The sequence below is a fragment of the Haplochromis burtoni genome, unplaced genomic scaffold (genome assembly GCF_018398535.1).
Source record: "Haplochromis burtoni strain Fernald_Lab_line unplaced genomic scaffold, NCSU_Asbu1 Contig_478, whole genome shotgun sequence".
NCBI lineage: Eukaryota > Metazoa > Chordata > Actinopteri > Cichliformes > Cichlidae > Haplochromis > Haplochromis burtoni.
In genome coordinates, this window is record NW_024582839.1 from 209194 (window position 1) to 222404 (window position 13211).

Below are 13211 nucleotides of genomic sequence, written 5' to 3' on the forward strand. Positions count from 1 at the left end.
CGAGCGCTCGAAACAAGAGACTGGCTGACCGCCGCCGCGTCCCTACACCGGCCTATCGGGTGGGCCAGCAGGTATGGCTTTCCTCTAAGAACATCTCTCTGCGGACTGAGTCCAGGAAGCTGGCTCCCCGGTTCCTTGGACCCTTTTCTGTGCGAGCCATCCTGAATCCAGTGACTGTCCGACTGGCCCTCCCGCGCAACATGAAGGTACACGACACGTTTCATGTTTCTCAAATTCGGCCGGTCCGGACCAGCCCGTTGTGCCCGCCTCCCGGGCCCCCGCCGCCCGCCCTGGATATCGCCGGCGCTCCGGCGTATTCCATTACTCGCATAATGGATGCCAGGCGCCGTGGTAGGGGCTTCCAGTTTTTGGTGGATTGGGCGGGGTACGGTCCGGAAGAGCGTTCTTGGGTGCCGCGGTCTGCGATCCTCGACCCTGGTATGGTGTGCGAGTTCCGCCGTCGGCACCCTGACAAGTTTCGTGGGTCGCCCGGGGGCTCCCGTTAGAGGGGGGTACTGTCGTGGTCGGACGGTCCTTCCCGGAGCGACCTGTGTGTGTGTGTATGTGTGTGCTTCTCTCTCTCTCCTCCTCCACCCAGTGGCTGACACACCTGCACCTAATTTGCCATCCAGCTGTCACTGATCATCCTCGTCATGGACTGAGGTACTTAACTATGTGTCTGGATGGCAGTCGACGCTGGATTGTACTGGAGGCTCGGAGGAAGCAATACGGAGCAGAAGGTTGGAGAGAAGGAGTCCGCTGGATTAAGCCCTCGGAGGAGAAACACACTCAGATAATCACTTGGGAGACTCACCTGCACACCCCTGGGAGATTGGAGAGGATCACCGTGGATTTTTATATTTTGCTTTGTGACTGTTCTGAGCACTGTAAATAAACGCACTGTTTACTTCGCATCCAGAGCTCCGCGACTGAGTCTGTATTTCCCCTATTACCCGTGACAGTTGTTGCTACAAAATGTTGTACTGCTTGAAATTCCGTCTCCACCGTTGCTCGACACTGCGTGTATAGAGCAGGTAGTGCAACAATAGTAGTTGCGGGACGGCACTGTGTAGCATTTGTCTAGGGTGTTGATCATTTTCCTAAATCCCTCGTTTTGCACAGTGTTGATGGGAGCCATATCTTTGGTCAGGTGATAAGTAATAGCCTCCGTAATTTCTTTGTGCCTGCGGGAGTTCGACGTGTATAGGGAAGCGCTGTATAAGGTTCCCGTTATTGATGTTTGGTTGGTTGACCGGGACGGATTTTCTCCTGTCACTTTCTCGTCATCCCTGACGTGCTCTCCGTTGTTTTTTCCTGCTAATTTTAGCATCAGACGGCACAGCTTCTGTATCACGTGGTATAAGGCTCCGCCCTTGTCATTTGTTGAGCAGGAAGAGTGAGCGCTTGTTTTCATGCAGATTACGTCCCGGATCAAAATGCAGTACAATCGTCGTCTTTTTTTTTTTTCTTTTTTTTAAAAATCGTTGTCATTTGGAAATGAGATCGCACATAAGTATGAATCGAGATCGCGATTTTTCTAACGATTAATCGTGCAGCCCTACGGTGTGGTCTTCTGCTGCTGTAGCCCATCTGGTTGAAGGTTGACAAGGTGCTCTTGTACTTATTTTGGTTGGAAGAACTGGTTATTTGAGCAGGAACCATGCCATCTTCAAACTCATTCTATGTTTGTAACTTTACCAGGTCTTCTACACCATTTCTGCATGCTTAAATGCATTGAGCTGCCGATATTTATGCTAACAAACAGGTGTACCTAATGAAGTGGCTGGTGTGTTTACTTTTTATTTTAGTCTTTGATCATAATGATTAGATTTGTCAACACAACCAGCCTGAGGAGGCATTAGTGCAGATGTTTGAGACCGGGAACTATGAGTCAGTTGCCTTCACAAATGGATGTTTGTACAGTGATTTTAAAAAAAGACAATGAAATTTAAACACAAATTGAAAAAATATAAAAATGTAAAAGTATAGGTTGTGATTCACAGTTAAAGTTCCAATAATCCTCACAATCATCTGCTACTGCTAAGTTACAGCACCGTAATAGTGCTCTATTTCATCAGTGACTAGCATGCAAAGTTTCCCCATTACACTTAACTGTTAATTAATAATTGGTCACTTTGTTGCTGTAACGTAAAGTTAAAGCTAAGCTAAGGCTACACCTTGCAGTCAAGCTATCTGGAGTAGTAGTAATGTCTAAACTAACAGGAAAAACTAGCAGTCTGCTTTACAGAGGCTCTGTAACAGATGCCGCTGTCCTCCATAAAGTAAGAAGAAGAAAGTGAGAAACACAAACTATCAGCACAAATATGGAAAATAGACCAAGCTAATGGTAACAGGGCAAGAAACAAAGAAAATTAGCAGGTGTAAACTAGCAGTTCTGCCTCTCATTAAACGTAGGAGGGTCATGAGATGCTCTGATGCTGTCACTTTAATTGCTGCTATTTGTTGATTTTAATTAAGGGCCAGGGCTCCTTATTTATTATGCATAGTGATCTGTCATGTGAAAGTGACAGATTCAGCATCTGTAGATAATGGCTTAAAAAGTCACATGAAAGCTTATAACATTGAAAAATAATTGAATAAGAACAGTGCGGTTTGTGAACACATAAAAATGCAGTGTGCAAAAGCACACATTCCAGGACAAATACAATAATAACGTGATCAATGATCCAGATTATTTACCACTAAGATATAGAAATCAATAGGAATGAAGCAGGATAGGAATGACAGCAAATTTTATTTATATTTCATTTTTTATTGTGGGTATTGGCCCTGAACAAGCTATAATATGTGATCCTTAAAGAAGACATCTATCGGTCATTATGACAGTTACAATGAGACAATACTAGACCTGTACTTTAACAGTGACACTCAAAACCATTACAGCAATGAACCCAGCACAAAAACAAATTAACAAAGTTGATTTTCCTGCATTTCTGTTGAGCTATTTTGGCCCTTACAAAACTAATCCAGTCACTGAATCTTACATACACCAGTCATTTAGACTTTTAGCACAATACTGACTGTATAATTACTACTCGAAAAAAAACATTTCATCAGTCGAGTGGTTGCAAGAGGGTGTCATTTGTGGAATAATTATAATTATCAGGTCTGTTCCTTGCAATCAACGTTAAAAACAAAAGGGAAAAAAATTAAATAAAATGTGAGAGTTGTTTTGTGTACAAAATGGAGTTAGAATTAATAAACTGGATGTGAAATGGGTTGAAAGTTGCATTCATAATGTCTTAAATTCAGCAGATTAAAGTCTAATCTTGTTGATTGCATGATTTAGCCCATTTTTACTTCATTTCTTAAAACATTTAAGTGTTCTTTATACTCTAAACCACTGGCATGATTTCAATTTGCAGGCCACCATCTGTGCGCAGGTTAATATATTCAGTGTCTAGAGCAATTGGCCTGCACTTTGGAAAGAGAACATCTTCACTGGAACAGTTTTATTTAAAAGAAAAAGATGTAATTCAACCGTTATTAGAGTTGAAAGCTGCACTTTTGTCTAACAGGCAGTGAAACATCATTTAAGGCCATAACAGTGAATATGTGATATCATATCAATATCATTTTCAAAGTAACCATATCTATGCACATAAGCTAAATAAAGGTACTGTAAAACTGCTATATGCTTTGACTGCAGGGAGACTTCCCATGATTCACTCAGCATTTTTTTTCAAATTTAGACTGTAAGTACAAAGCAAGGTCAAAAAACCCAGGACATCTCTTCCTTATCTGGATTCACTTGTTGGAAGATCAGCAATCAGGGCAAGCAGTCACACAAGGGTGGTTATCACGTCGACAAGTCAGCCCAGGGTTTCCCAGTGTAACTGCGAGTTATGAGCAGTGTTTGCATGAAAAAGGCAGAATTGGCAGCGTATGACCAATCAAAAACATGGAGAAGTCTCTTGGCAGCAGAGCAGCAAGTTTTACAAAGAAGGAGAGAAGCAGTGAATTTTACAAAAGCAAAAAAATGTTAGAAAAATCTGGAGAGGTTAAACACATAACACCAGCTATTCAAAGCAGCAGTGTGAGACTGTGTGTTAGGAAAGGCTGCACAGTTTGTAAGCTATATTCTAATATAAAACATCCTGTAGGAATGTGTGTGCAGTTTAAGTGCTAAAGTACTAAACACTGGAAGACCTGACTATAATTGCATTTTTTTGCATTGAGAATTGAATACTAATTAATGTAATGTGTAATTACATTAAATTAATGTGTTGCTTATATATTCTAATGGCGTGCAAGATGGGTTCAGCTGCAACTCTGGCACAGCAAATTTGCCTGTACAGTAAAGCCCCATTTAATTGACTGTTGTGGTGAATTGCTTCCGTATGAATAAAGCTTTTACCAGTAAAATTATTCCTAAGCATTTGCACTTACTGTTTACTTTAGGTACACCTCGCTTGTACTGGGACAGATTCAATAAGGAGCAGGACACATTCTTTGACAGTGACAATGGCTGCAAATGCATGGTGTGAATCTCCTGTGCCACCACATTCCAAAAATGGGATTGAGTTCTGGTGACTGTGAAGGGCATTTAAGTACAGTAATGGCAAGGAGCCATCAGAAAGATGGGTACACTATGGCCACAAGGAGATGAACAATAATACTCAGATTGTGCTATTTAAGTAGCGTTCACCTGGTACTAAGAGGCCCAAACGTGTGCCAAAATCTATCCCTCACACCATTACACAACCAGCACCATCCTGAACTGTTGATTTAAGGCAGGATGGAGCCATACTGTAATGTTTACACAAATTATTTGGACCCTGCTGTTCCAATGTTGCAGCAGAAATAAAGATTCATTTGACCAGGCAAGAGTTTCTTCTACTGTCCAATTTTGTTGAGCCAATATGAATTGTTGCCTCAGTTTCCTGTTTTTAGTTGACAGGAGTGTGGTCGTCTGCTGTTGTAGACATCTGATTCAAGGTTTGATGCATTGAGAGGTGCTCTTCTGCATACCTTGGTTGTAATGAGTGGTTATTTGAGTTACTTACTGTCACCTCAAAGCAGTCTTCCCATTCTTCTTTGAACTGTGTCATCAAGAAGGTATTTTTGCACAGAATATTTCTGCTCACTGGATATTTTTTCTCTTTTCTGAACCATCCAATATAAATCCTAGTGATGGTTGTGTGGAAAAAACTCAGTAACATTTTGTGAAATATTCAGACGAGCCTCTGTCGCATTTAAAGTCACCTAAATGATTTTTCGTTGCCATTCTGATGCTTATTTGCAATTCAGAATGCAATCTCAACTATACCTACAAGTTGTTGCCTTGATTGGCTCATTAGACATTTAAGTTGGCGAGCAGTTGAACAGATGCAACATGAAAGCTAAGTGCGTATTTTGATGTAGTGATTTTGTAGATCTTGGTCTCTTATCTTGAGTATAAGCTGCTCCAGAAGAGAACTGGTCTGTTCCTAAGTTATCCTGGCCCAATAGGAAGTGAACCCCCTTCATAATCCAGTAAACCCAGAGTTACCTGAAGTTACATTGGGAGATTCCAAATCCTACTCATTAGTTTCTCTTCTCTCTCAAAGTTTGCTGTTTTTCTCTTTATGCTCCTTAATTTTCCCTTCTTCTCCCTCCCATTCCTCTGATGAGAGGAAAAGGAGTCTGATGGCTGCTTCTCCCTGAGTCCGGTTCTGCCAGAGGTCTCTAACTGTTAGAAGGGAGTTTGTCCTCCTCACTATCAAGTCACTGGGGTTCTCTCTTTTAGTGATATTTAGCCCCTGTTGTGAACTGACATTATATAAAACCAAAAATCAAATTGAAATTAAAATGATGTGGAAGACTTTTAGTCAGTTTGGTTGGGCTTGCAAGTAAAAATGCCTCGTAAACATTGTGTGTCACTTTAATACACAGTGCCATAGGTGGGTTTTATAATTGCGGCTACTGAGCAGGCACTAAGACCAAAGGCAACCACAGGAATTTCTTAACTACAAAAACAAGATGGCAATTTTTCTCATGATGGTAATGAAATAACACCAATAAAACATGCTGCTATTTGTGCCACTGAGCGTTTACTGGAAGAGCCGCTCACTTCTCAATCAAATCGCCACATCACAAGCTTTCTCTCCAGAGCCCGAGGGAGAAAATCAGTCCGTGTGATAGTAATGGTAAATTCAAAACTTATTGATGCTTGCTTGCATTGACTGACTGGAGCCTCCAAAGTTTTGCGGGAGCCTAACAAATTAAATGCGTTGAAGTAACAGATCTTCTAAAAAAACATAGTTATCAGGATAACTTGAATATTTTTTGCATTCACATTGATCTAAATTTCTCAACAGGTTTTACAGCTGATATTCTCACCCACTTCAAAGATACAGACATAACACAAGCCAGATATGTCAGCTTGATTGGTGAAGCTGTGGCTGACGACTTATCAACATTTTCTTTGAACAGATGCCTACACATTTTAGAGTTGTTTTCAAAGCATTATTAGGAGTCCCCTTATTGTGCAACTCCTAGTAATAAATAAAAGGGGTCCACATTTGTGGAAAGACTGATATTGTATTTATCAATTTGTCAAGATTTCATGTACAAAAAGTTCCGCAGTGCGCATCTTAAGTTTGATCATAGTTACTATTTTGTTCTCCTGGCAAGGCCACATTTTCTCCAGACAGAGGAAGTAGGTTTTTCTTATTTTGCATAATCTGCAAAAAAAGAACTGTTCTGGCAGAAATGGTTATGAGCTATATAAAGATGTTGCGGCTAGACTCATGGATTATTGTTTTGCTTTAACTTATATTTTAGTGATGTTAAAGGATTGTCTCTCGAGAAACAGAAGTAAAAAAAAAAAAAACATGACATATCCGCAACCCCAACAAGCCAGCAATAAAGGCACATAGTGGTACAAGATATAGACTTCTTCAAAGTTAAATAAAGTCATAGGAGGAACCTTGAACATGAATCCTTTGGCATGACAAGGTTTTCTGCATTATTCAGTTTTTAAAATGTGATTTAAAATGTTATCTTTATTTAAGCCCCAAGTATACACAAACACACCCCTAATTATGCATTTGTGTTATTATTGAACACACCCTTTAACCCTCAGATGGATGGATTACGCTACTTTATTAACTGAAATAACTGGAGGTCATTTATATTTTATACAGGTATGCTTTATTTTAATGCCTATGTTTGTTATACCTAGACTGTTTTGTTTGTATAGTCTAATATTCTGAAATGCTGAAATGTCATTAATTATGATTTTTAATCATTTTTATTCAGAAAAGTCAGGGTTAGCCCCGAGGCTTGTGCAGCTATATATCTTGCTATTCTAGCTCTGTTAGATGTGGTTCACTGCAAAACATGTTGTAACGAGAATCACAAGTTAAAAACATACATATATTTCAGAGGTAAAAAAAAAAGTTAAAAGCTGTAGGAGCAGCAGATTGACAAGTTCCTTGTAGAAAACATTTTTTGCAATTATCAGAAAGGCACATATATACAGCTCAGCTCTTAAATAACCCTACTCTGTTGCTTGAAAGTTTAAACAGTCACAGTGCAGGTGGAAAAAAAACTAAATGAGCCCTTTCTTTTCCTTATTTTCTCTGATATTTATTCGGTTCCAGTGTTGGTTGCTCAAATTAAACATGTCCAAAGTTAAAGATAATCAGGTCAGAGTATATACAAGTAACCTGTGCATTAAACACTGTGTTTAAACTGTTCTAGACAGACTGTTTAGACTGTTTTCTCCGCACTCGGTTCTGTATGATGTCATAAAGATGGGGTTATTCCTTTCAGACAAACTAAGTGGCCGTGCGAATGCCCAGTATGAAATAATGATTATTTTGAACTAGGACTCATGCAAAGCTACTCTAGTGGAGTAAGGAATAAAACTGTGGGGCTAGAAATAAGCAGAAGAGGTCCCCTTTCTATGATGATTTCTGGCATAAATGTCAGATATCTGGGGATTAGTTTTCTAGCTGATGGTGGGGAGTTAACGATATCCAGAGCCAGCTAAGCAGCCTGGAACCATACTTTGCTGTCATAATGATGTTTTCATAGCGGTATGTAGTGATATGTTTAGATCATACATGTTGTTGGCTTCCTTCCCAGGTTATTTAATGTCAGCTTCGTTAGTCCACAAAACATTTTTTCACCAGAATTCCCCCAAAATGCTGTGCCATGGACCCAATTCGCCATAACAGAGTAATCACTGATTGATTGATGAAGTAACCCTCTGGTGATTATGTGCATGACTTGAAATGTATGAAAGGTTTTATTTAAACCCAAACTCCTTCTTGAACCTCCTAAAGTAAAAATGTGTGTAAAAATGAAACTTATAGTATGAAAATGAAGGAAAAAATGACTATGTTGTGAAAAAAATACATTTTTGAGCGGACAGCAAAGCATTCACAAATCAGCTGAGAGACGTTATGTCACCACTGTGTCTCTGGTCTGGCTCAGTCTCCCATGAAATGCACATGCCTGATGCATGTCACTAAGGAGGCATCCAGAGGGCATCCTATCAGAACCACCAGTTGACGTCTTTCAGTATGGAGGAGCAGCAGCTCCTCTGTTTTGAGGTCTTCCTACATGACTGAGCTCGTCAATAGGAAGCTCCTTTTTCCTTTGATTATATCTTCAGTCATCATGTTTTTTTTTTCCACTAGCCACAGTTGGCGGCCATAGGTGATGACAGGAATGTAGAGTGACCAGTATTTGCCATAGTTCAACTCGACCTTATTCTCTCATGGATGACCCCGTGTCCCCTAACACCTTCACCACTTTGTTCATTTATATTTCATTTTTGTTTGAACTGTATTTAAAGTTAAACAGAAATTAATGGAGACAGAAAGCAGCAATCTGAACAAAGAACAAGAAAACTGGCACGGGTATTCTGGCGTGGCACGCAGCTGTTATACTTTCCTGTGCTTTGGCCTCAGGAAAGAGGTTTGTCTAATCAAGGATGCAGAGCTGCAGATTGGTCTATGGATCTGCTTGGCATGGCACACTCTGTACACAGCTAATCACTATCAATATAAACCCAGCCTCTTCCACGTGACCGACATGGCTGGTACTGCTTTGTAGTTGTACACATTGTACCCTTCTGACTTCAATAAAACGTCTGTCTGAATAAGATTTGGAGAGAAGGTGCATTATGCAGTCACGTTTGAGTGAAGCTTCTTCTTGCTGTCTAAGGATGTATGAAGAAAACATCATACAAAAGCCTCTATAACCTGTGAAGTCTGCTCTTCCAAGACCTCCATTTCCCTCTGGAACCACGCCAGCAGTTTTTCTGTCAAGCTTCCAGTGGTTTGGAGCTGGTTTACGACACAACCTCTCGTTTCCTCGTTTGACTCTTCTCCACTGGAAAAATACTTCCACATGTGTGTGTTTGCCTCTTCTTGCTGTTGCTGCGTGGAACAAAAAAAAAAAAAAAAGCAGAACAGGACATCTTGCAGCACAGAAATAGAGTTGTGTAACGTAATTTAAGAACATTGTGAACCAAGCTTTGTTATGTGAGCCCTCAGTGAGGGCCATTTCCAGTGTGTGCTTATATTTTTATAATTTTATCTCAATATGTTAGTAATAATTTTAAATAAAGTTATTAAACAGAAAATGGGCGAGTACATGTATAAGGCATAATGAACCCAAAGAGTCTGAATATGGTAATGTAGTTTGCAGTAAATATGTGGGGTCAACCATCCAAAGCAGTGGTCAGGCCATGAGAGGTGAAGAAGAGTACAGGCAGGGTGGTGTGGACAGAGTGACAGAAGGATTGCTGCAAGACTGAAAGGGAAGCTTTACAAGACAGAAGCAAAACTTGCAGTGATGTATGGTTTGGAGTTCGTGGCAGTGACACACTGCCACGAACACTGCAGGCGAAAGCGCATCAAATCCGATTTTTTTTTACCCTATGCGACCCATATGCGATCATGGTATGTCAGTGTGAACGGCACAAATCCGATATTTTCAAATCCGATCTGGGTGACTTTCGTATGTGGTCCTGAATCCGATACATATCTGATGTTTTAGAAAGCGACTGCTGTTTGAACGGTCATGTCGCATTAAATCCGTCTTTTACGTCAGTGACACACGACAGACGCCAATTATCAGCGCCGGAGAAGCGCCCGAGAAGACATCGCGAATGCTTCCTGGCCATCCAGTGTAGATGTCAGTGAAACTGTTGGGAAGACAACGTGAACATTTTATTTGTACTGTATAATCTGCAGATTCTGACAGAAATCTGCAACTATCCTTTGAAGCACCGCTCCTCTCTAAAACAGCAATAAGGATAATTATTAGGTTATTTACATTATTATGTAAATAACAAAATAACTTAAAGCAAAAATTGGGAAACGTAAAGTCCGAAGTCTGTATATTAAGGGCCATCAGTCAAACAATACTGTTTGGTCTGGGTCTAAACAGAGCACGTTGTGTGTGAAGTCTTCTTTTGCGCATGCGGGCCGCTTTGAGGGTTCACACTAGAGTGCGTTTGCTGTCGCATTTTATTTGTAGTGTGAACGAGCAGACAAAAAAATCGGATTTGATCAAAAAATCGGAATTGGGCATTAAGACCTGCAGTGTGAACGTAGCCAAAAAGACAGGAAGCTGGAAGAGATGAAGATGCTTAGAGTTTCATTTGGAGTTACCAGGAGAAACAGCAAGATTTGTATGTCAGATGGACGTCAGCTCGGGTGGAGCAAGTTTGCATGCAAAGTTAGAAATGGAGCAGGCAAAAGAAGATGAATATAACGCTATTAGTTCAGAAAAATGAAACATAATGTTTTTTACTGAAATATTTTGTTTTTCTCCCTTTTTACTTTAAGCAAAAATAATCATTTTTTAAATCTAGAATTTATTGCTGTTGTGTGCACCTACATTTATTCTACTGGTTATATGAGTAATATTTAAAGTTGTTTTTTTTTTTTTTTAAGTTCATGTGTCTAAAGGTTAATTGCATACTTGTAGGTGTTTTCTGTAGCTTCACGGTAGAATAGCAAAGCTGTGACACAATGAGTGCAGTGGGTATCTGAGTTAATCATTGTAATAGGACAGGAGTGTGCAGAGTGATTCTCTTCTTACTGTACATTTGAAAGTTGCCTTGCCTTTGCTCATTAAGAGTGGTAATCACCAAAGAACATGTATAGAAGAAGAATGCCACTCACCAAAACTGAAATACCAACTACATTAATGATGTGTTACTACACGTGCCAGAAGAGTAAACTGCTTTCAGATAGTTGCATTAAAATTATTTGAAGGCTCAAACACAAAAGCTATCCACTACAGCTGGCCATACCAACACACCTGTCAATCAAAGCTGCTATGCCCCAATTTTAAGTTTAAGGAAAATCCCATATAAATGGGTAAACTAACCATAAAGTTTAAAATAGTGTTTTGCAGCAGGCTGTGAAGATGTTTATTCTTATTTGTCCTGTAAAATTGAACATTTTAACATGAGAGTTTCTAGGGATTGGCTCATTTTTAAAGTCAGTCCCCATAGGAATTAAGGGAACTGTATATTTTAGCCTCAGGGTTGCAGGTTGCTAATCACTCACCAAAACATGTTTAATATAGAGTTATTATTACAAGTAATTGCTATTTTTAATATGGGATGTGTCATTCAGCCGAAAAAAAAACCAACTTAAGATGATGTATTGCCTGAAGTTTTTTTTAGTGTGTGGTTTACCATATGGGGTACATGATATGGGATTTAAATTAAATATGCAATTAAAATGCATAATCTTAAAACTTTTGCTAATGTGCTGGTGTGCCAAGGTTTTTAATGGTTGCAAGGGTGCATGTGAAATGTTCTTATTTAAGGCACTTAAACTACAAGACGCTAGAGCTTAAATGCACTTTGTGTGCTTAGTGCAACTAGTAAAACCACACAACCACCACAATTTCCTGGTTTCAGTAATGCTTCAAAAATACTTTCATTTCTTAATACCAGACAGAATATAGAAGATTGATGCATTTTTTTTTCTTTTTTAATTATTTGTTTAGAGCAAGTCAACTTTGATTAAAACTGAATGGAAATGATCTTATATGTGATCAAAGCTCACTCACTTCCTTGGTAAATTGTGGCTGTTTACAACACTTACTGCAATACAAGCAAACATTTCAGATTTGTTGTAATAAAGCGAGTAATAACGCGTTCTTCTCTTTTCTTCCAGGGGATATCATTTTCAATGCACGCTATCCAGAATTGCCTCCAGATTTTATTTTTGGAGAAGATGCTGAGTTTCTCCCTGAACCCTCTGAACTACCAGTGAGTAGAATGGAAGAATGTGAAATGTTTAATAGAGGGAAAGGGTTTTTTTATATATATAATTTTCCAGTGAGTACAGTCTTTATCACCACATCTGCTCCACACCACAACATGCGTTTGCTAAATCCACCTCTGATTCATTTTTATTAATTCTGCATGTCAAATATAGGACCCATTTTCTTCAAATGGTGGATGGTCACAACCTTATTGACTGAAGTGGCCAGGAGAGGTTTAGTTCATAGTACATCTAAATTTTAGAAAAGCAAACAAACACTATGCATTTTCTGTGGATCTTGAGCCTTAGCTGTTGTAGTGATTACACTTCTTATAATTGTTTTGACTTGCTGTTTATCTGTACATCTGATCAAATCTGTGAATCTGTTTTTCACTGGAAAGCTAGTCTGAACAAATGAAAATGCACTGTCCATGTTTATAATGTGCCCTTTTTCATAAAGAGAGTACTTCTTTTTAGATGGACAAAATTAATTTAAAGTTTTATTAGATTCATGTGAATGCTCTTCTTCCTGGAAATTTACCTGGACATTCTTGGTATTTGTTCAGTCATGTTTTGTTTAATTGTCATTAATTTTCCTCTTTGAAAATGGTTCCAAGAAGTCATTTTTTCTTTTTTAACCATACAATGTCAACACAGTATGTGGACAGCTGCGAACGGTTTTGAGCCTAGCAGGAGAACTGGTTTTCAAGGACAGATTGCATCAGCCTTGTGTAGTTTCAGATGAGGTGTGGTTGTTTGTTTTGCATATTAATAAAAGCACCACAAAATTGCATCATCGCTGTAAGTTCCAGTAAATCCCAAAGGATTTTGAAAGATACAAATGAATACTTGGTCAGACTTACTGTCATGGGGTAACTTTACAGAAAGAGCGCTTTACAGCACATGTATTCTTAAAGGTTTCACAATTAAACCAGAAAGTTTAAAATTTCTGTCGCCCAAACA

At 39.3% G+C, this 13211-nt stretch overlaps 1 protein-coding gene across 1 annotated transcript in view; it reads left to right on the forward strand.

Moving 5' to 3' along the window:
• babam2 (BRISC and BRCA1 A complex member 2) overlaps nt 1–13211 on the forward strand; it is a 125713-nt gene that overhangs the window by 14164 nt on the left and 98338 nt on the right. Inside the window, exon 4 of the mRNA XM_005946261.3 lies at nt 12159–12253. Within this exon, the coding sequence (XP_005946323.1) occupies nt 12159–12253 (95 nt within the window). The remainder of the gene's footprint in view (nt 1–12158; nt 12254–13211) is intronic.